We start from the raw sequence: 23,974 nt of genomic DNA on the forward strand, positions 1-23,974 counted from the left end.
TCCTCCTCTCTCCCAACCTTGCGTGTCTGTTGTCAGCCGCGGGCGATGTATCTTTTGTGGCTGTCGGTAATAAAGCCATTAATCTCGTTAACTGTTTGCCACAAACATGCCATGCTGCACTCGCTGCAAGATGTCTCACTCAGTTTGTCCCAGGAGGCAGCAGCAGATGCAGCTCACTGAAGTGGAATTGGAGACGTCCCAGCATTGTGATGGGTGTGTGTGTGTGTGTGTGGGGATTTCTGTGTGTGTGTGTGCTTTACAGATTATGTTGTGTGACCATATATGTACATTATGGCAGGTGATATTAATGGGTAAGGCCCTGTTTAGACAGAGAACTCCCCTCTCTCACTAAAAGCGCGACTGACTGGAATGAACAAGTAGGCAGAAATGCATATGGGATTTCCTCTATACCTTGTTACTCTCTGGCAGCCCATTACTGCTTCAGTCTCCTCAAAGGTGGGAGTATAATAATTCAGTTACCGCCTCTCTTGCGAGTACAAAAAGTGACACATCATCCCATCTCTATTACCATAGCACTGAAGAACTTTTGGACCATGAATGCATTAGTTTCACAAACATTAAATCTGGGTCCACCCTTTTAGTCGATCTCAGTCACTAGACGACTGAGGAGACTCCCATCTGTAAATACAGACCATAAGATGTGGTTGAAAACTCCTGAAAAACATAGAAAGTGCATTCAAGTGTTTTTACCATTTTTGGAGTGATTTAAACAAATAACTTTTAAATGGACCAATCAGTAATTGTATGAACGGCCCCCCAGAAAAGCTGACCACAGTCTTTTTGACAATTCAACATTCAGAATAGAAGGAACATCCATACATTTAAGAGGCTATACACAGAAATACTTAGATATAAAATGGACATTGATTCATTTTCAGTAACTTATCTATTGTTTCATTGTTTTGGCATTGATGTCAATTCCAACTTTATCCTAAATTCAAGTCTTGTCCTAAAACTGATTTTTGCTGTCAGGTCAACGTACAAAAAATTATTAAATCATTTTCCACCAATTTGCCAATATGGTTCCAGCTTTTCAGTATGCAGATTCACTGCCCTTTTTTCTAATGTGCTCTTATTTAGTCATCAATCCCCTTTAGCTGATGTCAGCTGGTTTCCACAGCTCCATGATCATACATAAGCAATGAGAGATCATTGATCATTTCACATTATGGTCCATTGAGGAGATGGTGGATGGTGACGGGAATGTTGATGTAGTGGGCCTAATGTTTCCTCTCATAAACTTCCTTCTGCAGCTCCTCCATAGTATAGCTGATAAAAGAGACATTCATTTAGGTACCTAGAGCAATGTGAGTATTTAAATGTTTGCTTTGTTCTCATTTAAAATCACACTTTGCCTCTGTACGCAGCCACTGGTGCTGAGAACTTCTATTCAAGCTGTGTAGGTGTTTTAGAGAATAATCAACAGCATTAGACTCGGTAGTCTTATTTATAAGTGAATTGTAGAAGCCACACATGACAAATAGGATTGTGTGAGTGAAAAGAGAGCTCTAAACCAAAGGCAATAAACTTGCTAAACGAATAACCTGGCCTCACCAAAGGCCAGGTTATTCCAAAGTAATAGAAATGTAAAAGCCTTGGAGTATCTCATTTATCTTTGTTCCATTCACCTATGCATTTGCAGAGTATTGATTAAGGGGTGCTGTCTGTGCAGAATTTCTATGCATCCTTTAATGAATCCTGCTCTTTCCTCCTCTTTACTTCTATTCTCGCTGTAATGCCTTCAACATTTTCAATCTGTCTGTCATTATTGCCCTTCTGTGTCCATCTGCACATACTGTACTGTAAAAACCTCCTCGTGCTTGAGCACCACTAATGAAGTTCCTCGCTCTCACTTTCCTGGCATACTTTTTCCATTCAGTTTATATTTTCCAGAATGTTAACAATACAAGTGCTGTGTATATTCATTATTAATTCATTTTTGCATTAAATTCTGCATTTCCTTTATCTTCTCTTTCCAGACCTGGACGTCCGCTACTTCTGGATGTGGAGTGCATTTGAGGACTACTTGCTCTTCTGTTTTGGCTTCACCGTGCTGAGTGCAGTGGTCACCCTGCTGCTGCTGGACTCTGCAGTGTTTGTGGAGACGCTGGGCTCCCTGGCCGTGATGTTTGAGGCTATGCTGGGCCTCCCACAGCTGCTGCAAAACTTCCACAATCGCTCCACCAAAGGCATGAGGTACAACACACTCTGAGGTCAAACAGAGCTTTGAGCTCATAACTCACTGTACTCACACACGACGGCATGAAAGTTCACAGGACTCCTCAAGCCCACAGTTCTCAAACCACATGCATCGTACGCTAATTAACATTAATGTCCAGCTTGTGCAAGTGATTGAAATTCATAAGAACTAAATATGCTAATAAGGTCATTTATAATCATTAGAGGCTACATAAAAGTCAAAATTGGATCAACCTTGAAGCAGGGTCAGTTTTCTAAGTTACCTGTACTTTAAGGATAAATGAATTTCCTTCCAAAGTTTAAAGTAATGACTGAAAAATAACTAGAAGAGAGATAATGAAGGTTTTTTGTTTGTTTGTTTTTGAAATCTGTTAAAAGAATCAATAGATGTCTTCCAAGAACTCTTCTTGATAGTTTAACTTCATGCTACAGTTTAAGGTCACTGTAGATTAGATTTTATCTACAAGGGCACCTTAAATGTACGAGGTAGTAGGTGAAATGAGTGGGGCAAACAAGCTTAGCTTGCATTATGAAGCTTTTTTCACATTAAGATTATAGCACAGTCTGCAAAGGTCAATGTGTACACTGATTAGTCTCTTAGGTAGAGGACTGCAGGATCAATTACTCCCCTAATGGCACAGAACCTCATACAAATTATGATCATTATTTCCTCATTATGTGTATTGTCTGTCATCAGAGCTAAAACCATGCTAACAGTGTCTGTGTGTGTGTGTTTAACTGTGTCTGTGTGTTTGTACTTACATATTTAAATGCTCTGCTTGTCACTCATCGTTACTAAAAGCCACTAGAGATACGACAAATTTCACTTTTTTCCCTCTAGGATACAACTGTTGTCATTTTATGACATGTTGTACACAGGCAGGCTGCTGCCTGCTGCTGCTGTGATACTCTCCCCAGCTGCAATATATCGCAGACTGACACCTTACAAGAGTTACCTGTTGAGACAAGAATTTATCATAACTATTAGGGACACATCGCTGACTTACTCTCCTTCAAACAGTCATGCACAGTTCGGTAATCCCCCCACTCAACCCTCTCTGTTATTTTTATTTTGCAACACTGGTCTGTCCTAGTTCTCTCTACTGTATTTTTTGTTGTTCCCCCAAAGCATGGAAACACCAGGGAAACAGTGTATCCCTTGAGAGACAATCCTTCTCAGTGCTCACATTGTGACAGAGGTGTCATCTACCTTATATTGTATCCACACCGTGCAGAGGCCACTGTCTATCATTCTCCTTCAAGTCCCCCCATGCATGTTTCAGATGGTTTAGCTGTCACTCAGTCACTGTCACCAAAGCCTTTGCCTTGAAAAATGTGCAGGAGGAAAATTCATCTAAGCCTATGTATATCTTACCTCATACTCACACATGTATCCACACAAGGGGTGAGCTCTAATCCAGTTTTAGTGTTCAAATAAAGGAGCAGTGTACTGAAAGATGCTGTACTGTAGGTAGGTATAGGCTGTTGTGTTGAATGACAAGACATTTTTTATGTTCTTTAGCAGTATATGCCCCATTTCACATAAAGTGTCCACAGGGTGTAGTCCAACATCTGGGCGTGCACTATGCAGCTCAGTGAATCTCATGACAAAGATTAAACATGCAATAACACTACATTAGGTTCTTTCAGATGACTGATGACTTGGTGAAGATCATCAGTTTGCTAAACTCATAGCAAAGGCAGAGTCCCTGCATAATAATGAGTTATGTGATACTATTATTGTGAATCAGCTGCCAAAAATAACACAGATGTTAGAAAAGTACTTCACAATGCTATCAGGAAAATGTTGTAATTTCAGCATGAATATTTCCTATCCCCACTATTGATCCCAGCGGCCTAATTGGTTGAATGACCCTGCTGCCTGGAGAACAGCACATTCAGCGCTTCTGTCCGTGCCATGTCCACCACGTTTCAGAACTTTTGACCCTGGTCACATGTATTTAATGATTCTCCCACTTGTTCAGTTAAGCTGGGACAAACTGTTTTCCAGACGTGACGACAGTGCACAGTAAACTTCCTTCCTCTCATGTTATATCCCATGTGAAACAGTTACTTGTTGTTGTACAGTCAGATTCCCCCGAGTCCTATTACCGAGGTGCGAAAGTGAGTGCATGAATCGGTTTCATCAAGGAGCGTTTACCTTTTCAAGGTCACGCAAATGATCGCTTTCAGACGGAGGCATGCTGTGGAAAAGCAGAGGGAGTTGGAGAGAGATAGACAAACACACAGTAGGCTACTGTAGGTTTAATTTTGTGGATCGCTCAGTCACTATTGACACTTTGCTCGTGTGCATGTCTTTGCACAGATTCACACACATGTTGCAACTCCAGGGAAATTGGGGAAGGGACAAGGTAGTGATGGAAAGATACAATAAAACAAGGGGGAACAACAAGTATGGATTAGGGTTAGGAAAACAGAGACAGAGACAAAGACTCTGACCCCTTGTGTTGGTTGATAGAGAAGGAGGAAACTACTGGTTGGTTTGTCTTTTAGTGCAATTCATTTAGGCTGGTGTGAGGATTTCTGTCATTTGGATTCTGTAGTAGAGCACACAACCAGCCTGAGGCATCTTGAAAAGGTGACTCTCAATCCATCCCAGATGAAAACCAGAACCTTTTGTTTGTCATGTGAAGATGAATTGGGCCAAATGTACGCGCTGTGTGATTTGATTAACATGAACTCAGAAACTTAATTACCATTAGATCCTGTCCATGGGAAACTACTGGAAAATCTATAGAATTATGCTAATTAATAAAATCATTTGGTAGCCATGGTAACATGGCTGTGGGTCAGTAATGCACATGGAGGAGTTTTCTCTGATGCTTCCGGTTTTTAATAAAAGTGGTTAAAACAGGGATGTGTTTAGCTTGTGTCCTTTGGCCTATTAAAATGAAGCAGTAACCTGGCAACCACATACAGTAGCAGCTATCCTTCTATAGTAGTACATTTTCCTTCTCTCTGTCATTAGTCATGGCATATATGGTCCGAGATCCGGGCAAGGTTGCCAGTTCAATGCATGGACTGTGGGTGGGTTATATGAAAGACCTCAGCCCCCTGGTGCCACTGAAGACAGCACCACACATTCTCCACACAGGCCTGGCATATTTATTTACTTTCTATTTATTTTGCATATCTATTTATTTATATTATACTACAGCGTTTTGAGTTGATTTTAGTGGATCCGTGTACACAGATATGTCTTGAAACGTTGCCGTGTTTACGGATATTTTTTTCAAAAAGAGCAAGAAAAGGATTGTTTTGGTTGAAGCTCAGTTTTCATTTGGACAGGGCCTCAATTTTAGGTCACTACACCCTAAAAGGTCTAGTGGAGCTCCTCAGAAGCCAACAGGCCATTAAAGAGGTTGACCTGGGAAAACCTCCAGGTGTGAATGATAATGACTATTAATAATTTGTTTGTGAACTCTTTGTGACCACCAAAAGATAAAAGCATCGACAAATTGAAGTGCAGTACGAGTTGCTGCATGATTCTATGGGGTAAACATGCTTTTGTGAGCACCCTTTGTAGCACTGATAATGCAGGATGGCAGTCACCTACATTCAACCTCGTATTAATTCAAAAACAATGCAAAAGTCAGAGCATCAAGCTATGTCTATTGTCTACTCATTAAAACACCGACTTTATGGAGACACCAAATCCACCTGGCAACGTTTGGTCGCTGAGTGATGCTGTCACCCACTTGACATTTGAAAGTACTCATTACTCAAGTGCGAGCGACAATTGAAAGGTAAAAGTTGCAAGTTGTTTATATAAACAGCAATGTGTGGTGTTTGCGTGTGTGACTGATTGCTCGGCGCTCTCGGCTCGGCTGCCCGGGGAGCCCGCCTGTTTTTCCTCTTCCCTCTCATTAAACATTATCTATTTTGCCTCTCCTCTCCCGGCTCTGCACAAAAGCTGTCGACCGTCACAATGTCACTCAGCGACGGTGGAGAGGGGACACTGACGGGGGGCAGGACGTCTGTCACACCAACATACGTTTACAGACAAATGCAGCCACAGAGAATACGTATTTGTTAGTTTGATTTCTGTAGACATTTCATTTGCGTCTCTTTATCCCTCTCAGTTATATTTAAAGTTGTTAATTGTCACGAATCTAACAAGAGTAGTCAAGTTGCCTACTGCAATTGAGCCCAGCAAAACGAAGAGAATACTGTTATGTCAACATTTTTGAATATATTTGCATATTTGTCATTTTCTCTGCCCCACACTTGTTGATCCAGTACAAGTGCAGTTTTGTATTGTATATGGCATCATATGGCAGAAGAATATTTTTCTGTTAATTCACAACAATGATGTGAGGAGTGATGCAGAACTGGTCTTTATTTATGAACATGTTTTATTGCTCTGATTTAGAATCAGTTATTTGCAGATCACAGATGATGATCAAACCCACTAAAAATGCACTTTGTAATTCAATACTTTGAGTTCAATCTGTGGTGGCTGTGCTGTTGTGTTATCCAGCAGAGGTAATGAATAAAATATTATCATTTATAATTTTTGTAAGGGAACAGTATAGTGATGAACAAGAGTCTAGTGATTCATGTGCGGCAATTTTCTACTAATTGTTCCCTTAATTAACTGTTGTTATCTGACCATCAGTGGATTGAAAGCATCAAATTCACAGAAACTACATTAACTTCTGCTTCAGAATTAAAGCACCAGTGGTTCAGCTTTGAATTATTTCATTAGAAAATTCTTTATTTAACTTAACTATAAAAGTACTTCAACTTTATTATAGCAGTTCTTTATTCAGATACTTTAGGGTATGTTAACTTTTATGACTTAATATTCAGATTTTAGCCTAGTGTTATAAACTAATTTAAAATATAATAATTTAATATATAAATTATTTTAGTTGTAGCCATATTTTGAATGTGTAAAAGATGGTTCTTTCATGCAGTGCTTGGATATTTTGTGTGTTACTGTGCATATAAATGAATCCAAGCCTTTACACTACTGTAGCTGAGAACAGGAAGTGTGATGGAGATACAGTCAAGTTACCACACTACATTCACAAATTAGGTCTGCTATTGTATTTGTGTCCCCTGTGTATATGCCAGCATGCATGAGTGGAGTGGGTGTGCACTGTGCATATGATGCTTGCATAGTATAGTGTTCTTAAACAATCCACATATTATTTGCTCAGGTATGTTTACATGATCTGAGTCCTGGGAGTCCAGGGACCAGACAAGAAAGACAATGTTTTGAGACCTCACATTTTATTTATTTCTGTTCCTACAGTACATGGTAGGGATTTGGAGAAATGTTAATTGGGTTGTTTCTGCTGCCTATAGCCTCTTGACTATACTGTGAATTAATTTCAGAATTTATTATTATTTGGGGAATAAACAAGGAAAGAAAATAAGATGATCATACAAAGTACTGGCATACTTGGATATAAGTCTGTGCAAGGGATTCTTCCTATACAATACATTTTCTTTTCCATAACAGCTAATAGCTGTAGGCTCATATGTCAAGACCACATTGTAGAGTTTGAGACAAAACTAAGCCGCTTAAGTCCCAAAACATGCTGGTAATAGCCATCCCTATTATTTTCTTTGTAAGCCCACACACACACACACACACTGGTGCAACAGTGAAAAAGCAGCATTTTTTTCCCTCAGGTTTATCCACTCTCTTCTGCCTTGACCTGTTCTCGTTGGGCAATAGCACCTTTTCCTCTGCTGTCTTGTTGCTATCACAATGGCAGAGGAGAAAGACAGTTGAGGGGGAAAAAATGTGTAATAGGTTGTAGAGCTGGCTCTTCGCAGAAAATCTCCTGAAGTCAGAGCAGCACTGCCGATTCACCTTATACTATATACAGTATCCCTATAGCAGGGTTGTATGTGAACTTGGTTGTATGAAATACACATGCAGCTATGATCGTTTAATGCAGATCCAGATCGAAATGTAAAAACTGGACATTTTCTACAACTCTGCTTTCTTAGCTGCTTCCTTTGCTCTTCCACAAGATGTTGGAAACACTCCTTTGGCATCCTTCTCCATGTTGATATACTGTAAGTGCATCACATAATTTCTGCAGATTTTGTCAGCTGTACATTAATGTTCCACTACATCCCAACAGTATTCCTCTTAATCCAGATCTGGTGACAGAGGCCACTCAGGTCCACTGAACTCATTGTCAAGTTCATAAAACCATTTGGAGATGACTTTTGCGTTGTAACACAATGCTTTGTGATGCTGGGAATAACCCCTAAAAGAAGGACTGGTACTTGGTCGATGTAGTCAGGCTCCTTTCGCCAAATTCATTTCTTACCATACCATCTGCATGCCTCAGCAGAAATCCATATTCATCTGACTTGGTTATGTTTTTGGCTGTCCAGTGCTGGTGAGCCTGTGTCCACTGCAGCCTCAGATTTCTGTTCTTGGCTGACAGGAGTGTGGGGTCTACGCCTCCTCTGCTGTTGTACTGTAGCTCACCTGAACTCACCTGAAGGTCAAACATGTTGGATGGTTCTGTAAGTGCCAACTAGTCTGACCTTTTTTTCTCTGCGTTTCCACCCACAGAATAATAGCTGCTCGCTGGATGTTTCTGACGGCTGTGCATGAAAACACCGGGAGATCAGCAGTTTCAGAAAAGTGCTTCTCTAGTCTGTAAATACGTCTGTACATAGATTTATGGTGACAACATCATTTGATTGTTTGTGTTCTTGAAGGCGATTTCAGAAGTAATTGGACCAACCACCGACTAATTCACACCACGATTTAGTCCCTTGTTGCTCCTTTGGTTAATGGGTGTAATTATAACAAGAGCCTATTGAGGTTTATGGATTACGTCCTTTTATGTTATGTGGGGAAAAAGTAGGAATTCTTTGCTTAATTGCATATTTCATGGTGATTTTTTTCCCCTCCTGTGTCAATTTGTTCACTTGGAGTTAAGGATCAACTAATCTGATTTTGGTGGTTGAAGAAGGTCAAGGTCAAGATGATCTGACAAAACATGTTTTGGCCATATCTCAAGAATTTATGACACAATTTAAGACAAATGTCTAATAAAGAATAAACAGATAAACTGATGACATTTCTAAATTCAGACACCCTGTGGTCACCTTCAGTGTGGCATCATAATGCTCTGTAAAAACACATCCCATTATTTATTGCTGTAACTCAGAAACCAAAGAGGAGATTGTGGCCATGTTTCCTACAGTTTCACTGGCTTGTGGAGGTGTACAACTGCGAGGCGGTAATTGTAGCTAGTTAAGGAAAAACAGCTACTGTATGACAAATAGCCCACTGTTTTGGATTACATAAGACTATATGTAATGAATATACTGAAATAGCCATCACCTTCCAGACCTTCTCATCTATTCTGGCTTGTTTACATTCTCTAAAAAAAAATATCTAAAATGTCCTTAGGCAAACTCTGAGTGATACTCCCTCTTCTCCTCACCTCCCCTCCCCGCTTCATTTTGTGAAGCAGAATCCATCTTTTTCTGGCAGGTTGGGAACTTTTCGGTGTTTGCCCTGTGTGCGATCGATCAGCATGCATAATTCATAGTTAGTGGGTTAAGAGCAGCTCGGCTTCTCTCTCGCTGGGCCCTTTGATTTTCGTCTCTCTATCTGGCCCCCTCGGGGGAGAGCTACAGCCCTGCTGCTGCTAAATCACCTCACACACACCCTCATGTGTGGGCGCACACATATGTACGCACACACACACAAACAAGCATGCGTGGTAACAGACATCACGCCAATGCATATACGCATGGTTGTGCTGAAAAAGAGATGGAAGAGGTGATTGAAGCTCTTTGAGGCTTTAAGCATTTGAGGCTTTAAGCATCCTCTGCCGCTCGAGTGCATCTCTTTCCAAAGGGCTTTGTATTAGTATTATCAAGCAATTGCGAGGACTGACTAACTCTCTCTGGAGACTCTTTAAGTCTCACATACAAAGTGTGACTCCCCACTTGAAGCTTAAACCCATACTGGCTTTAATTTGTAATCAGCTCCACAACGGTAGTGGAAAATGTGTCTGGTGAGATGAACAACCTGTTTGTCTCAGGGCAACAAACCGGTACTTCCAGAGTGTATCCCAGGTTTAAATTGAGAAGTGGTTCATTCCAGTGGATTGAGTTTTAAAGTTCACAATGTTCCTTTAAAAGTTTTTTGACAGTTTTGTCATTGACTTCACCATCACCTTCCCATTTGTATTCTGGACTGCAGTCACAAAATTTACATACTCAGATACAAAATACAGCAGGAACATGGTGTCTGTGCTGTGCCTGCAAGAAACTTACAGGCCTCCGATGGCTATTCTTTCATTCCACTATCCACTCGTCCATCCATCCATCCATCCATCCATCTATCCATCCATCCATCTGTCCATCCAGCCAGTGGTCCCTTGGGCAGTAGACAAGGTGAAAGGCAGCAGCCTGGGACAAGAAGATAACGAGACAGCATTTGACAGGAGGGAGCCAGAGGAGGGAGGAGGGCTGAGTATGAAGATTTAGGAGCAGGTGGGCCAGGGGGGAGAGAAGTAATGGAGAAAGAGAAACAGAGTAGTAGAGGGCGTGAGGAATGAGAACAAAAAGAGAGACAGATTGGTACAGATAAACCACTAGGGGGATAGGGTGAAGGAGGTGAGGGCACTTGGCAATTTGCTGTGAAGTGAAGAACATGTGTAGTGAAAACAGACGAAACCGAATAAACTGGTCTGCTCTGAGCCAATCTCTGATCCCCTTTTGTTAGACTTTTGTTTGTTTTATGGCCACATCGGTGTATCAAATTGAAACTGCTAGTTGTCTTGTGTGCACCATTTTACACAGACATCCCTATAACTAGGATTGAACTTGATTTTGGTTTCTTAAACATAGTAAGGAGCTAATAAACAAAAATTACCAATAGTATTAATCGGTCAAATTTCTTGTTATCAGTTAAAGGTTAGTTTGTGTACTGTACTGTATATGTTTGTCCTCGGAAGCCACCGTCACTTTGCAAACGGGAGGGGTGAGCGCAAGATCTAGAATCTGAACGCCAGATGTCACGGTTTTCACCCCATTTTACATACTGGACCTTTAATAAAAGTTTGGATTGTGACTTGAATCTAAAGGTAGGTTTGTTCGGGCCCCACCTCTCGAGCTCAGCTGTATTTTGTTTCTATAGGAAAAGCCTACAGACTCTACCTTTGTATATGTAAAACATAAAGGTGTGATCAGAATTTGGCTGCAGATCACACCACATGTAGCTACAGTAGCTCTTGATTAGTTCAGTCACTGGTTTTAGTTCTCAGCAGCACAGTTGGTTCAGCGGTTAGCAGTGTTGTCTTACAGCCAGATCCTTCTGGGTTGGAACCTACCAGCCTGTCGGGGCAGCTCGGGGCTTCCTCTGGGTATATTGGGTCACCCCAATGTCAGCCGCAATTGGTTCCAGCCCTTCTGCAACACTCAGAGGATCAGTAGTAGAGATACTGGCTGGATGGATGAATTTAACAGTTTGTGGAGGTCAGGTAGTCAGGTAGTAAACAAAACAAGTGGTCAGTTAGATTTATCTCTCATCATACTGTGATGAATAATAGCTGTAGTTGTTACAAGTTGTAAAACAACGACAACATAGTTTTAAGGTATTAATAATTACAATTAAGTGCTATGTGAACAAAAATATATGCTATCATATTCCTTTTTAAAAAGGCTTCAATCACATAAAACTTCTGATATTGTCCAGCAACAAGATTATATCTGGCCACAGCAACATGATCGTGTCTGGAGATTCGACATTAAAAGTCCGGTGCTGCAATCTACCCTGCTCTGACATGAATAACTTTTGATTCCTTTTAATGGGATAACAGGATTTAAGAGGTCAAACTTACCAGTGACTATAAAGGTGCGAAACGAAGTGACATTTAAAGATTTTTCCGACAACTTTGCAAAAAATATATGGGACGTGAAATCAGCAAATTGCACACACCACGCTTGTGTCCTTTTAATTCTTTCTCTTTCTCTCTCTCTTTCTCTCTCTCTCTCTCTCTTTCTCTCTCTCTCTCTCTTTCTCTCTTTCTCTCTGTTTCTAAATGTCACTCAGCCCTGCTTTCTGCAGTTGTGTGCTCCACTTGTCCACTCCAGCCGCTTAGAGGAGCTAATAGCCGGCCTGACAGCGGCCGTTCAATACACAGCACAATTACTGCCTGGCCCACATACGGCACAGCCATCGCACCAGGCAATCAAACCGCGCTCTCGCTTTCTCCATCACTCTTTCGCCGTCCTGTCACTCTGCAGCTATCAGGGTGGCTTCGTTTCTGACCCCTCTCTAGGTTTACTCCCCCTCCTCTCCTCTCCCCCACCCCGGCCACATTGTCATCCATCTTTCGTCATTTTTCCTTTTACTTCCGCTCCTCCCTCATTCATCTCCGTGCTCCCGGCCGTCTCCCCTTCCCTCCGTCCCTGAAGTACCCACTTTACCATTTCACCCTTTCCTCTCTCATCTCCTGCCACTTAGTTCAGATGAAGGTGTCAGGTCAGTAGTAATCAATGAGAGATGTGTCCGAGGTGAACTGCACGGAGTCAGAGTGAGTGCATGTGTGTGTGCGTTTGTGTGATTTGTGTTTGCTTGTTTGTGTGTGTGAGTGCTCTGGTGGGAACTTGAAGCAAATGCCCAGTTGCATGTTTTGCATTTTCTGTTTCACTTTGCATTTCTGTTTGATATATAGTGCAAATGAAAGTTAACTGCTTTTTGATGTGTGTGTGTGCACGTGTGTGTGTGTGTGTGTGGGAGAGAGAGAGAGAAGTAGTCAGTCAGTCAGTATTCTCAATCAATACCATAATCACTCCTTCTCCCTGTGGACACTCAAAGCCTCACTCAGGACCAAGTTCAATTGTTTGTTCTGTGTGTCTTTCATCACCTGTCAACCGGGGCTACAAGTCACGATTAATGCCATCACTGTCAGATGCTGCTCTGTGAGACTAGCATGACAAACAGTCTGTGAGATGTGTGTGTGTGAGCGTGTGCATGTCACATGAATGAATGACCTCCAACTAGTAGTTTTGTGCCCGTTCCTCTGCACTTGCTTGCTGAAAGAGAGAGACCGCTTTAGTGCAGATGACCCGCCCTCTTTAATTACATTGAAAATGACTCATCCTCGTTAATGATGTTTGCCGTCTCTTGAGCAAAGAAATTAGCCAAAGCAAGGGGCGGAGAATTTGGGAGAGGGGGGGTGAGGATGTGAGAGAAAGATAGGCATGGAGGGTAGCAAAATAACGACAGAGGCAGAGGGGAGGGTGAAGAATAAATATCCTCAAGGTTGGTGGGCTGCAGAGGGGGGCAGAGGGTGAATCAAATGGGAATTTAAAAGGTGTAGGATGAGTCTTGGGGGTCAGCTACTCATAAATAAACCACAGAAATCATCATGATGTACGTTTTATGTTTATGGACTTGGGTTTTTTTTTTTTTTACACTGTGGGATGGCCACTTCGTGTTTACATAAATGATCTAAGTACTTCACCCACCACTGGCCTCACTTGAGTTGCAAGCTGATATTTCTGTGGAGATGCATTTTATAAAGTGCAGCAATAGCAAACATCAGATAGCCTTAACATTTCCATTTATGGTGAGGAATACAAAATAGCTCTTCACATTACTGCTCACTTGTTTTGGTGTCATGTTTATTGCTTCAGCACAGCTCACTGCTTTTCTCCATTTTGAGTAAGTGAGCAGAAAAAGAGATTCATAATTTGCATATGTGAGTCAGACAGACAGTGAATCTACATTCCCTGCAGCTGAAGGCACGTTGTGGGGGACTTGAACGCTGAATCTTGTATTTGAAATTAATGATCAAATATTTAATTATTCCCATTTTTCACAAGGAAGCTCGAATTTAAGAAGTGTCTGAATTATTTTTATTCTGTCATTCACAATGTTGTATGACTTCTTCACAAGTTGTTTTCTGGAGCATTTGAACCAACCAGTTGGCTTTACTGTGCTGTAAAATGCAGCTTTATTATTATTTGACTTTGTCAAGGTTCAAAAAAAGTGCTGGAAAAAGTCACTTCAGCTTTTCCATCTTTTATTGTCAAAAGCGCAGCCGAGTAAAGGCAATGACAGGAGCAATAAAAGTAATGATGGCAGTTGAGCAGGAGAAGAAAAAAAAAGAAAGTGGTGCAGTGAAAGGAGAAGATGAGGAGCGAGATGGGACATAAAATCTGAAGTTCAGTGAAGGGTACTCTCTGCGGTAAAACAAAAAGTTCAGTGGAACAAAAAAAAGTGTTTCCCCCCGAGAAGAACAGGCAGCTTAGAGAGACAGAGAAGTAAAAGCATGACGATTTTAAAATTCCTCCTCACATTTATTTACGGAGAAGTTCAATCAAACCCTGGAGAGTTTACCCTCGAAGTTTAAATTGTTAGGGGAGCTGAACCCCGTCTTTGTGAGACTCTGATGCGCTCTAAACAAGCGCTCCTCGGTCAGCCTTTGGGAGTGGGTGGAAAAAAGCCAGATTCTTCCTAAAGCCTGAGGTGCTGAAATTGGAGGTGGGAGGGTCAGTTGGACCAAAGAGGGAAGAAGCAAGAGGCTTTGTGTTGACTGAAGCGGATTGACTCCATCTTGTTGGTTTCTTCTAGGTTTACAGTGAAATACTACATCAGATCAAATTTAGTTTTATACAAGAAAACTATCTGAGGTTGGCTAACAGAAGAAACCACCGCAGGCTAACAGTCATGTGAGACTTACACACAGAAAGCTCCACTGTAACTGTTTGACTTTTCGTTTATTTTTATTGCACTCTTTTGCCCTATTGCACACCCCATGTTGTGTTTGTTTCATATAAACGCTTAAAGCCTTACAGTAGCTGTCTGTCTTTCACGGATCCGGTTGTGAAGAGTTAGCCCTCGATTCAACTCACTGTGTCACAGTATGATGTCAGGATGAACCACAGCTCTCAGCCTCAGGTTAACTGCTGTGTGTCCATTGATACTAACACACTCATACATATTATACAAAATCAAAAATCCACTGATAAAGGCAGCTCCACTGCAGATGAAAAATGAATCAGAACTGATTTTGGTTTTGAACAGTATGGAAGCGTTGCATTCACTTGAATAAAATAAAATGAAAAATCCAGTTCTTCTGAGTAATTTATTTTTTGGTTTGTTTTTCGGGGGAATTATTTCAGTTTTTCTGAGTAATTTGTTTTTTGGTTTGTTTTTTTTATATTTTTTTCTGTTTTTCTGACTCATTTTTTCCCAGTTTTTCTGACTAATTATTTTCTGTTTTTCGTGGTAATTTTTTTCTGACTTAGCTATTGAGATTTTAAAATCTGTGAGAAGCTCCCACCTGCAAGTAATGTAAGGACTGATTTGAAAATAAAGGTGCTACATCGGACTGCTCTGATATTTTCTGAGTGACACTCTCTGAGGTGGCGTTCTGTAATAACAGGTAGTTTCCTTTCAATATGAATCTGAATTTACTGGGAACACAGTGAAAATAAGAAAAATGAGTGGAGTTTTCGTTTGAAAATCTACAATGCCGGTAAAAGCTCGACTGTATTTTTTGTGGAGCACGTCCATGGATGTATCTCATGGATCTAAGATGTAATACATCCGTGATGAAGTGGAGGCTTGACTGCAGCGGTTAAACGTTACTTGCAGGTGGGAGGTTCTGAAATCTCGTTAATTCAGAAAAAAATACCCCGAAAAACAGGAGGAAAAGAATTACCACGAAAAACAGAAAAAAAATTAGTCCGAAAAACAGAAAAAAATTGTCAAAAAAACAAACCAAAAAATAAATGACTCAGAAAAACATAAACGAAAAACAAACCAAAAAATAAATTACTCAAGTGAATACAATATGCTTCTGTAGAACAGTGAGTATGCAAATTTAAAAAAATAAATAAATAAAGCACCAAGGATATTGGTACAGATGTCTTTGCAAAAATACATTTCATTTTCCGTTTGACTTTAAATCAGGCCTTTCTGTGGCAGTTAGTGACTGAACCTGCGGATGTGATTGCACTTGAAAGTGTGCAGATGTGCAGCCTGATGGCCCCATGCATCCTAAACAGCTGTGAGTTGAGCTTCAATCAATGCACTCTGCAGTAGCTGTCCGCACACAGCCCGCAACAGCCCAGGTTGTTAATTACAGCTTCACGCCGCATCCATCCACTGGATTTGGTCTGTAATGGTCTTGTTTCCATGCCAGGGCAGGATTGTTTGCCTCTAATGTTCCGGCTCCTCATCGGGTCGGGGCCTGAAGGGAACCCGGAGCAGAGCTGGGAGTTTGACATGACTCTGCAAGGAGAGCCCAAGGATAGTACAGGGCTCCTGTCCCCATAGTCATTAGCCTGCCTGTACCCCCGTACGCGCTCATCATCCACATCTGTCTCACCAGGGTCTCTCTCTCTCTCTCTGGTGGTTTTTGTTGTCGCTGCAGTATCTCTCTCACCACATGCTAGATAAATGCTGTCCTCTGCTACCTCTTTGTCTCTGTCTCTCTCCTTTCCTTTTCTCCCTCACCCTTGTCCGACCCGTGCAGTTCGTTCCCGCTGATGACTGATGGTCCTCCTGCTCCGTCCTCACACCCGGTCAACTCTAATAAAAAGAACAAACTCGTGTTGCGTTGATACACGTGGGACTTCACTCTCCAGAGAGCAAAGAGAGTGAGCTGAGAGTGGTTGGAGGAGCGAGGGCAGAAACTGTGAAGGGAAAGAGTTAAAGAGACGTGGCAGTAAATGAATCGAGATGAAAACAGAGGGACAGGAGTGGAGAATGAAAAAAGAAACTGATGAAGGACAAAGACAGTATAGAGTGTTGAATGTTCCTGTTGGACAAACCGCCTCATCTCTCTCTCTTTACACTAACTCGTTGTGTTTCTTATCTAGTGTGAAGATGGTGCTGCTGTGGACGGCGGGCGACGTCTTCAAGACCACCTACTTTGTTATGAACGAAAGTCCGACTCAGTTCTGGGTATGCGGCTCGGTCCAGATCCTGATCGACGTGGCCATCCTGCTCCAGGTGCTGCTCTACAGCCAAGACACACGAGCCAAGCTGGGCTGAAGCCGCACGCCTCTGTCAGCTTTTCAATAAACTCCACACTGCAAGGTCGACACAGTTATTAGACAGAGGAGGAGACACTAAGTGCCAGAACAAAACCAAAGTCAGTTTAGATTTCTTTTCTGCTGCTGCTCAGCTTTGAATCAAAATATTTGATGTTATATACGTATCATGCAGATCAACAGATTTACCTCCAAGTGCAATCAAGCCAGTTTTAGCCTTTTATTTTTAGCCAATTTGTTTTAGCATTGTGCTGCAACAATAAGCACTGGCATCTACTGTTTGACCAATGAGTCTCACACTTAACACTCCACATCTCACTGGATTGTTCTCATGATACATAGTGTGTGTTAGCCTGGGCTCGCTTGCTAAAAGGTGTGTATGTGTGTGTCTGTGTGTATGCATATGCTTGTGCATCTGTACCTGAAATTGATTTTTTTTTTCTTTTCTGTTGGCTTCCAGTGCCAAGCAAAGGCCACTGAATGTACAGTGAGCAGCTGTGTCTACACAGGCCATCGATCTGTGTGTTATGACTCTGCTTTGTGGTTTGACTGACAAACACTGCAGGTCTCCCCCACACACACTTCACAGCGCACAGTGAGAATAATATGCCTCCGTGCCACCGTCGTCACGCTTTGCACTTTTACCTGAGTCACAATACCTTGAGTATGAGCCAAAGGACACATCAGGTCAAACCAACAAACAGGCCTAGACTAAATTATGTTACTGATAAGGTGAATCTTGTTCACTGCTCGCACTTAAACTTGTAAAAAATACAGATATTGTTTTTCCAATATCTTAAAAAAAAAAATTGTGAACTATATTTAATTGGTACAACTAACTGTGCCATAATCATGTACCCCAGTTTAAATCTTAATTGCTTTATAAAGCATTACCATTCAGTGTTTCCCCCACACTACAATGCAGTGCACTACTGTATATTTGTACAGAGTAATGTACAGTGGCCAGGACAAGTCAACACAATGCAGAAGCCACAACACATAATCAAAAACAACAACACTAATGCAAATGAAGTCACAATGGAAGTGAGCAGCAGTCGGTCTACACAATAACTAAAAAAAGTAAAAGTAAAAAAGTACAACACAAGTTTATGGATCTAAAAAATAAATAACACATTTACCTACAGTAGCAACAACAATTCACGTACTGCCTCAGAAACCTTACATGTGAAAATAATATAATTGATCTCTTTCGTAGCGTGTTAAGTATCTCAAAGAGGTGCGATCTTAAGTAGTTATCAAAGTCTGAAATGTATTCACCCAGTTACGTCCCTGTAAACAAAGGACAGTTTGTGTGTGTAAGGTGCGGACTGCGTGCTAATGTTTTATGTTGTTCAGTCCCCTCATGCTGCTGCGTGTGAAGGCTCTGGTGAGCTGTCATGTTGAGCGGTCCCAGTTGAGCTGTGGAGAGAGAACGAGGTCATAAACTGTAATGATGACTCAAGCAAGGTCATTTGCACAGATCATCTTATTGGCCCACCTCCCGGCTCATTTTGTTATCTGCCATGTGTTCACGCAGATCGCTTTTACTCGTCCTGGTTGCAGATGGTGAATTTCTCTCCCTGATAGTTTCAGGAGAAGCATTACAGCCACAAGAGAAACAATGAAACCTGATTCATTCATTCGAACCACACAAAATGGGAAAAAAGCCCCGTTTATAATCAGAACAGTCATTTCACAATGTAGCCTCAAGGAGAGTTGTGGCACTTTTGTGCCTGTGTCTCAATTGCTTCCTTTTAAAATAGCACTGCAGGATAAAATAACTCAGTACCAACTGCTCATCAGTAGGCAGCACAGGTTTCGTTTTACCCCCCCCCCCCCCCCCCCCCCCTTTTGTGATTTAATTAAGTAATAAAGCAACTTGCTCATTAAGTCTTCCAGTCACCTTTTTAACACACCAGGTTCATCTATACCTGTCTGTGTAGTTTCCCCTCAGTAAACATCATGTTTAAATTACACACTGCACTGCTTATGGTGTGCATCATGCAGACAAACTCTTCCCTCAGCCATAAGATTGCATCTATAAAGAGCAGGGGCATTGCAGATCTATCTTAACAATCTTAACTTCCTCAGGGTCATAACCTTTTGATCTGAGTTTTAATAATCTGGGAAATGGACAGTGACTCCTCAAGTGGTGCCTTTGATTTAATATGAAGCCAGTTTTTCTTGAGGGTTTGATTGACATTGCATGTGTTCAAGCAATTTTGGGAAATACTTGCTTTTTGTGAAGAGTTTCAGGAGAAAATTGAGGCCAGCCCATTATCATGTCTGTGCAGTCAATATGAAACTATACCCAGCAGCCTCTTAGCTGAGCTGAGCCTAGTTTATCATACAGACTGAGGAAAAAGCAAATTAGCTCACATAGCTTCTTGTTTGAATTTAATAAATGTATAAAGATATCTCACAGGATGTTATGTGCTGCACTGTTTCTTGGCCTGGACCAGTTAAAATCCTAATGTGTTATTTTTTACTCACTGGCATCAAAAAAAAAAAAGTTATAGAGCGTGTTAATTAGTGAAATTTCCAGGTGCTCATTAGACAGAGCCAGATTCTCCACTATTTCCAGGTTTATGTGAAGCCAAAGAAATAGTTTCCTGGCTGTAGCTTTCTGTGTAAAATACAGACAAGCGAGTGGTATTGATCCCCTCAACCTCATCAAACTCTTTCTGTAAGGTTAATCACTTCATTTCAGGTTTTGTTATCGAGGCATTATAAGGTCACGAGCCAAAGAAGAAGCTAACACACTCTGAAAGGAGAGGCACTCCACCCTGTTTTTATTTATGCGCATTGATTATTGTTATCTGTATAGCAAAAAACAACAAGCCATATACAAGGACTGTTGTGTGTCTAGAGAGTATCGTCAGATGGAAGCAATTGGACTTCACTTCACCACATTATGTATGAGTCTATGCATTTGTAATGCTTCTGTGCCGGTGCTGTGATACATGTCAAATTGCCATTGATCAAAAATGATATTTAAAGTGTTTATGTGTGTGTGTTTGCTTAGGCTCTGTGCATACTTGCATTCTTCAGCCCCACTTACATTACATTTGTTAGCCATATTGTGAGCTGTGTGGGTCTTATCATCCTCTGCCCTGCATGGACACCACCACACTACAATACACCACAGCTGCATCACAATTGCATTATTTCTGTATTCTATATGCTCTTATCACCAGATCCAGATGTATATCTATCTTTATATTGGTTTCCTATTCAGCAGAGGCTCAGTATAGCGTCCTCGCTGGATTTGGTTCATCATTTGGGCTCCATGTTCTTCTCAAGGGCAGCAGGACACACTCACACACACACACACACACACACACACACACACACACACACACACACACACAGAGAGAGACAAAGTGCCTGGTTGTGATAATTCCTCAACCAAGTTAACATTACATACTTATTGCCTCACTGCTACAACATGATAAGAAGTCGGCGGTTTGTCATTTCTGAGGGTTGGACTGTTACTTCTAACAGAGGCCAAGATATATTTGTGTCTTTCGTGTAGATCTTGAAATATATTTTTCAATTAAAAGATACAGCCTTAAAAGGATTTATGTGAATTTTAGTTACTGATTCAATGGTTGCTGATGTTTTTTCAGGTATTGCAATTTCAACGTCTGTGAAACCAGATGTACAACCAAAGTCATTGTTGCCTTCAAAGTGTTTTTAAATACTTTGTACTTTGTAACTTGTAAATCCTTCTGTATGTAACTTCATGTGATGGTTACATAATGGTGATCTAAAGATGTAAAGGTCTTTGACAGTATACATTATTAAATACATCATGTATGCTAAAAAAAAAAAAGAAAGAAAAGAAGTCAGACTCAAAAATGTCAGTGTCCAAAATAGTTTTTACTTTCTTATGGAGACTTTATGTATGTGAAATATTTATCATGTTATATTTTCTCAAATATAAACTATTTATATTCCAGCATGTGGTCCTGTGTTGTTACTGTAGCAGCTTGTTTTGAAATGAATGAGTGTTTTGAAGGATGTTGGGAGGAAGGGAACTTTGACATGAAGAAAGAAGAAAAACATAAAATGAAATCTGATATTGACCCAGTGGGCTGCGGCGGTAACCTCCAGCTGGATTTAGACTGGCTTTCTACACAAAATCTGTCCTGGACCCTCGTGGGAACTCACTGAGTTGAGCTAGCCCAACCAGGAATATCAGACCTAAATCACATCCGGATAAAAATATACCGGTACTTGCATAGAAATCCATTCTACACACCAGCTCCCGGTGCAGCTATCAAACAAAGCTGATGTCCTGGGTAAACCTCGGGGTCCTTCTATTTGAAAGGATTGAGAGAGCATACCTGGGCAACAAATAAATCATGAAGAAGACTGAGCCTGAGTTCGGACTGTGCTTGCTGCTGGACGCAGGAGGGGGGAGCGAGTGATGAGTCGGGGGGTTAATGAAGACGTGTATACCTTCAGGGCTGTAATCCCCCCCCAGCTAATGCATCATCACACTCAACGATGCACACAGGCATCGCAGGGTCAGACCGCTGACAGTCAGCAGTGCAGAGGAGCACTGCAGTATGGATGGTAAAATATTAAATTGGATACAGTAGATAATGGGAGGCTCTTTATGGTTAATAGATGAGTTGACAGGCTGTGCAGCAACCTGTTGGTGCCTTTACTGTATTCATCTCCTGACCTACCTTGTACATCCATTAATAATAAGCTCCCTACAAGACCAGCTGGAGCCTCTCTGTGTTCCTGATGGTAATTTGACATACCTGTACCTCATATGTCATCCAGTCTGCCTGATGATTATCACTCCTCTGCTCGACCAGTAACCACACGTGACTGCCCACCACATATGGAAGACAGTTTACCGTATATCTTGGTGATAACGGGAGCGTCTTGCCACCCACCATTGTCTGTTTATCAGCAGATCCACCTGCATTGAATCATCTGTCTATACGGTGGCTTGTTTTAATGATAGATGAAGTAAGCTAAAATAGTCTACTGGCCTCCACGTCTGTGATGTGCTGCACTAACCCTGTCCTGCTCCATGTATTAATGATAGTGTGTCGTCATACTGTGAAGGACAGGAATGTGCACTTTACATCTCAACAACTCTCCCAAACTTTTACTCATGTCCAAGACAATTTTAGTTGACGCCAGTCGCCAGTTGCCAGACCATCCGCGATTATTCTGTGCACATCTGAATTTTTTTTTTTTTTTTAAACAAAACTTTAAATACTTTAAAGAGGAGTATAACTGAGGCCCATGAAGGCCGAAACATGTAGGCGTTAGCCATTCTTTTAATAAAGGCTTTTAAAATATTAAATCCAGTAGAGTTGCCTTGGATTTCTCAGTTTTTTCAAGTTGGTCTCCATACCCCATCTCATCCAAGGAGCACCTTCTGAGATCTAACACTGCAGCCGTCTCCCCTCTCTTCTCTACAGGAGTATAAAAGTGTCATATTTTTCTTGCCATAGATTATAAACTCTTTGCTTACGGCTAATTTGGTCCCACTAAAGCATTGCAGTACATGAAACAGCCTATTTATTTGAAGGCAGCCGAAAAATTTTGCTAAGCACAGCTCCCTCATTGAATTGTTGATCATAGTATTTAAGTTGATGTAATATGGCATTACCACCATTTTAACAAGAAAAAATTGAAATGTCAGCACTCATGATAGAAACTTATAACATTTATTAAACGCACAGCAGTGTCAAATGGAGGCGTTTCAGCCCTTGGCTTTCCTCAGCGTACACTGTTTTTTCTTGTTTTGATTTTTGAGCCGGCATCCAGTTTATTTTTATACAAGAGTCGAGCACGCCATTTCTTTTATTACCACAATTTTAATCATGATTTCCTTCCAAACTGCAATCGGCATCTGTAGATCATGTCGTCATCTTCCCAAACTTGCTTCATCCCTCATTTGTATAACCTTGTACACTATAAACAACAGCAGCCAGATGTGAATGTTGTGTATTTACTGTGACTTACTGTAAGGTCAACCTGGAGGAAGGACAACATCCATCTCTGCTATCTTTTACCCTTTTGTTTTTCCAGCACCTCAGTTATCAGAGTAGAAATATGGCCATCCATTTTCCTCCTTTAATGAAGCTGGAATCCCTGTTAAATAAAAGGCAAGGTGAGTGTGGGGGGTGTGGAAAGAAATATCAAACTCATTTCACTTTTGGGAGCCGAGGCCTGAGGCAGGCAGATGGTCCTATGTAAGCAGCATAGCCTCTCTGAGAAAAAGTGGTTCCTTATCATGGTCATAAGTCTAATAAAGAAAAAAAAAGTTATTTTCTCATTTTTAGTTGGAACCACTTCTGAATTAACCTTTAGCCTGCTCTTTGGTCAAAGATTGCTTTACAGGGAAAAGAGAGGAGAAGCTCTGCTGACAGATGAGAAAAACGGTCTTGGTGTTTAGGGAGTTGGACAGCCAGATGGTCTTGAAAGTCACTGTAGATCCATAACCGTGCAGGCATGAGCTTTATCAGTAAATGGAGGAAGGAGACAGGAGACATTGTATATACTGTAGTGGAAAACAAGATAAACAACCTTGCTTTTTGTGTTATTACAGAAAATGCCTCAGCTACAGAGGATGAGAGGGTTAACAATGAAAGCACGAGACAAAAGTACAGACTCTACAGCACCGGAGGGAAAGACAAAGTTCAAGTCAAACTGCATGCTTTTGGGAAATGTAGCGTAGCCATGTGGCTCT

The 23,974-nt window shown here is 41.2% G+C and overlaps 1 protein-coding gene across 3 annotated transcripts in view; it reads left to right on the forward strand.

The window, feature by feature from the left end:
• The window catches only part of LOC310987779 (solute carrier family 66 member 2), a 45,881-nt gene extending 24,670 nt beyond the window's left edge, over positions 1–21,211 (forward strand). For all 3 annotated transcript variants that reach the window (XM_083974202.1, XM_083974204.1, XM_083974203.1), the window contains exons 4-5: positions 2,001–2,217; positions 17,077–21,211. In XM_083974202.1, the coding sequence (XP_083830328.1) occupies positions 2,001–2,217; positions 17,077–17,251 (392 nt within the window). In that variant the 3' untranslated portion in view covers positions 17,252–21,211. The remainder of the gene's footprint in view (positions 1–2,000; positions 2,218–17,076) is intronic.
• Positions 21,212–23,974: the final 2,763 nt, after the last annotated feature.

This window comes from Trachurus trachurus (assembly GCF_905171665.1).
Source record: "Trachurus trachurus genome assembly, chromosome: 6".
Lineage (NCBI taxonomy): Eukaryota > Metazoa > Chordata > Actinopteri > Carangiformes > Carangidae > Trachurus > Trachurus trachurus.